The 4,184-nt window shown below is 43.3% G+C and overlaps 1 protein-coding gene across 1 annotated transcript; it reads right to left on the minus strand.

Moving 5' to 3' along the window:
• Positions 1-415: 415 nt before the first annotated feature.
• Positions 416-1,180, minus strand: LOC121863172 (probable inactive receptor kinase At1g48480). Its single transcript, XM_042361654.1, has one exon. The coding sequence runs from the start codon at positions 1,178-1,180 to the stop codon at positions 416-418; it is 765 nt and encodes a 254-aa protein (XP_042217588.1).
• Positions 1,181-4,184: the final 3,004 nt, after the last annotated feature.

Raw genomic sequence — 4,184 nt, forward strand, 5'->3', positions numbered from 1 at the left:
CGTATCAATCAATCTGTACCTAGACATGCAGACTAGATTTTTCTGATGGCTTGTGATGAGTTAGGAACGATTTAGACCTTCAATCCTATCATAAATAACTAGTTTTCTCAGTCACGTGATGTTTTAGCAACTTTAACCCTTATTTTGTAGAGTTTTGGTCCCAATTTATTTAAAAATATAATTAACATCGTGAATTTAAGCGTTTTCCTTACCCATTGATCTGCCATCTTATGAAAAAAAGTCCAAGGTTGTGCTGTTGAAGGTTTGAGTTAGGGGAATGTTGAAGTCAGGCGGACAAGGAATCGGATGCAAGGTTTACCTGTCGTTTGAGTTTTGTTTTTCGTTTCGTTCAGATACGCTGTGGGAAGGTGAGAGATAGTGTGTGCTTTATAGCTTGGGGCCTAAAATTTTTTCTTCAACTGATGATTTCTCGGAATTCTCGGAGGAGGTGTGGTAGTGATGGCCGGTCAGTGCGGCGCTTGGTCATGGCCTTCTTGGCGAGTTTTGTGACCTCTGGATGGTCCCCTGGGGCCTCCTTGATCAATTCCATCAGGACAAACCCGAAAGAATATGTATCTGAATTCTTGGTGGTCCTAAACCCACGGCAGACTTCAGGGGCCATCCAGGGGAAGTCCTCGTGTAGGCAATCAGCGCTGACTTTACAAGACTTACCGATCTCACAGGCCAGACCGAGGTCAATGAGGCTGACCTCTGGCCGGGATGAGGGCCCTTGGATCATTATGTTATCCTCCTTGATGTCATTGTGTGCTAGACCTTTCGTGTTCATCTCAAGGATTTTCTCACCAAGGAGGAGCCCCAGTTGTATAAGGTCATATTGGCAGATCAGGTTATCTTCAGAGAGAAGGTGGTTGAGTGTGAGCTTACCCCTGAAGGACTGGAGGATCGCTGGAGGTTTTGGACAGTACCCAAGTACCTTAGGAATCCCCCCAGCACCATCGAGGGCATACATCTTGGCAGCCTCATCCTTGAAGAATTTTTTGGCTGATGGTGACACTGCCTTTTTCAAAACAGCTACATCATTTCCCCACTTGACAAGGTAAGCAATTGCGTGCGCTCCCTCCCCAAGAATTTCCGCTCCGTCTTGTAGGAGGTCAGTCACGTCCTCAGGGAGAAGCTCACACACCCAATCTTGGAAGTTTTCTGTTTTTCGGCAAGCCATTTTTAATTATCTGTATCGACTCAGCCTTCTCCAGGACATCAAATTATTATTTGGGGGTTAGATGCGTTTTTGAGGCGCTGAAGTGATAGTTGTTGTGCAATGAAGTGAAGAGGTGCCTTATAGTATAGTGAAGAGGTGCCTCATAGTGTAGTGAAGATGTGTAGTGAAGATGTGCCTCATAGTGTAGTGAAGTAGGTGTAGTGAAGATGTGCCTGATAGTGTAGTGAAGTGCCTGATAGTGTAGTGAAGTAGTTGTAGTGAAGATGTGCCTGATAGTGTAGTGAAGTAGTTGTAGTGAAGATGTGCCTGATAGTGTAGTGAAGTAGTTGTAGTGAAGATGTGCCTGATAGTGTAGTGAAGTAGTTGTAGTGAAGATGTGCCTGATAGTGTAGTGAAGTAGTTGTAGTGAAGATGTGCCTGATAGTGTAGTGAAGTAGTTGTAGTGAAGATGTGCCTGATAGTGTAGTGAAGTAGTTGTAGTGAAGATGTGCCTGATAGTGTAGTGAAGTAGTTGTAGTGAAGATGTGCCTGATAGTGTAGTGAAGTAGTTGTAGTGAAGATGTGCCTGATAGTGTAGTGAAGTAGTTGTAGTGAAGATGTGCCTGATAGTGTAGTGAAGTAGTTGTAGTGAAGATGTGCCTGATAGTGTAGTGAAGTAGTTGTAGTGAAGATGTGCCTGATAGTGTAGTGAAGTAGCTGTAGTGAAGATGTGCTTGATAGTGTAGTGAAGTAGTTGGAGTGAAGATGTGCCTCATAGTGTAGTGAAGATGTGTCTAATAGTGTTTTTTTTTTTTACGGGGATTAGCCCACCCGGACACAGGTCACTGACCCACATCAGGGCCTGGGGGGCGAAAATGTAATAATAATAATAATAATAATAATAATAATAATAATAATAATAATAATAATAATAATAATAATAATAATAATAATAATAATAATAATAATAATAATAATAATAATAATAATAAATAAATAATAGTCATAATGATGGTCACTGGAATGACATATTAGAAGAGGCAGCAGCTACTCAATCGCCAATGAGAATGAGGAACCTGTTTGCCATCATGATTGCTACATGTGGACTTTCCAACCCAAGCCAGCTCTGGGAAAACCACCAAGAAAGTCTTTCAGAGGATCTGCTTCATCAAGCAAGAAGAGAACATCCTGGTCAAGAGATTGAGTTCATGGATGACATGTTCAACAGGGCTCTGATCATGCTGGAAGACAAAGTGATGGAGCTAGGCGGAAAACCCTGACAGATTTTGGATTGCCTTCCCCAAACCGAGAAGAACCAGAAGCTGCAAACAGGGAGTTGCTCAGAGAGACAGACTACTCAGTTGAAGTGGTGAATTTTGTTGAAGAAAATGAGCCTCACCTGGTGCCTGATCAAGCAAATACTTATGAACAGATCTTGGAAGCGATACAAGCGGAGCAGGGAGGTATGATCTTTTTCGATGCACCTGGCGGGACCGGAAAAACATTCCTGATCAACCTTCTGTTGGCCAAAGTACGTCATCGGGGGAAAATTGCTCTTGCTGTAGTGTCCTCAGGCATTGCTGCAACACTACTAGAAGGAGGACGTACTGCACACTCAACTTTTAAACTGCCTCTCAACCTCGCGCACATAGTCTGGGATGAATGCACTATGTCTCACAAGTTAGCTTTTGAAGCATTGGACAGGACCTTGCAAGACATACGAGAAAATGACCAGCTCATGTGTGGCATTACAATGGTCATTGCTGGAGATTTTCGCCAGACCTTACCTGTCATTCCTCGAAGCACTCCAGCTGATGAATTGAATGCGTGCCTCAAGGCATCATACCTTTGGAGAAGTGTTCAGACACTCACCCTATCCTCAAACATGAGAGTACATCTACAAGGAGATCAGGATGCTGGACGGTTTGCAAACCTTCTACTACAGATTGGGAATGGAACTTTCCCAGTTGACTCAAAAGGACAAATAATCATTCCTCAAGGATGTGGAAATGTTGTAAAGTACCCAAGCATTATCTACCACTACAAGGATCACAAGTGGCTGCGTGAACGCGCAATTCTGGCACCAAAGAATGAAACAGTGGCTGAAATCAACATGACTCTACTCAGACAGCTTCCAGGTAGTGAGACCTCATTCAAGTCTGTTGATACAGTAAGGACCAGGACCAAGCAGTCTAGTACCCTGCAGAATTCCTTAATTCTTTGGAGCCCGCTGGAATGCCTCCTCACCACCTCACTCTCAAGATTGGAACTCCTATAATGCTCTTAAGAAATCTTGAACCACCTAGGCTCTGCAATGGCACAAGGCTGGTGGTGAAGAACATGATGCCACATGTACTGGAAGCTACAATACTGACAGGAAAAGCTAAAGGAGAGGACGTGTTTATACCAAGGATACCTCTCATCACCACTGACCTGCCATTTGAGTTCAAGCGACTTCAGTTCCCGGTTAAAGTGAGCTTTGCCATGACCATCTGCAAAAGCCAGGGACAGTCCCTAAAGATGGTTGGCCTAAACCTGGTGTTTCCTTGCTTCTCTCATGGACAGTTCTATGTTGGATGATCCAGAGTGGGAACTGGCAAATATCTGTACATACTTGCTGCTAATGCCAAAACCAAAAATGTGGTCTACCCTAATGCACTACAGTGAGACAATGTCACAGTTTACTCCCCGTGGTTGGCGACAATTCGCCAACTGCACTGACTAACCATTACTCCGGAGCACGATACGCAAATCGATTAACATCCAGATCCGCAATTACTGCTGGGTAAACAGTCGCATATGGTGTAAAGAAATTTGATTCATGCATACATACATACATACATACATACATACATACAAACAAGTACACACGCAAATACACACGTATATATACATTATTATGTACATATTCACAACAAACCAGTGTAATACCCTCATGTAATACCCTCCTCGGGCGCCACAGGGCTGCCAGAAAGTTGCTTATAATAAAATGAAATGAAAATACGAAACTTTGCCGCAGTGTTGT

This window comes from Homarus americanus, unplaced genomic scaffold (assembly GCF_018991925.1).
Source record: "Homarus americanus isolate GMGI-L3 unplaced genomic scaffold, GMGI_Hamer_2.0 scaffold35125, whole genome shotgun sequence".
Lineage (NCBI taxonomy): Eukaryota > Metazoa > Arthropoda > Malacostraca > Decapoda > Nephropidae > Homarus > Homarus americanus.

Coding starts and splice junctions, on each gene's coding strand:
- LOC121863172 (XM_042361654.1), bottom strand. CDS start 1,180: ATGGCTTGCCGAAAAACAGAAAACTTCCAAGATTGGGTGTGTGAGCTT.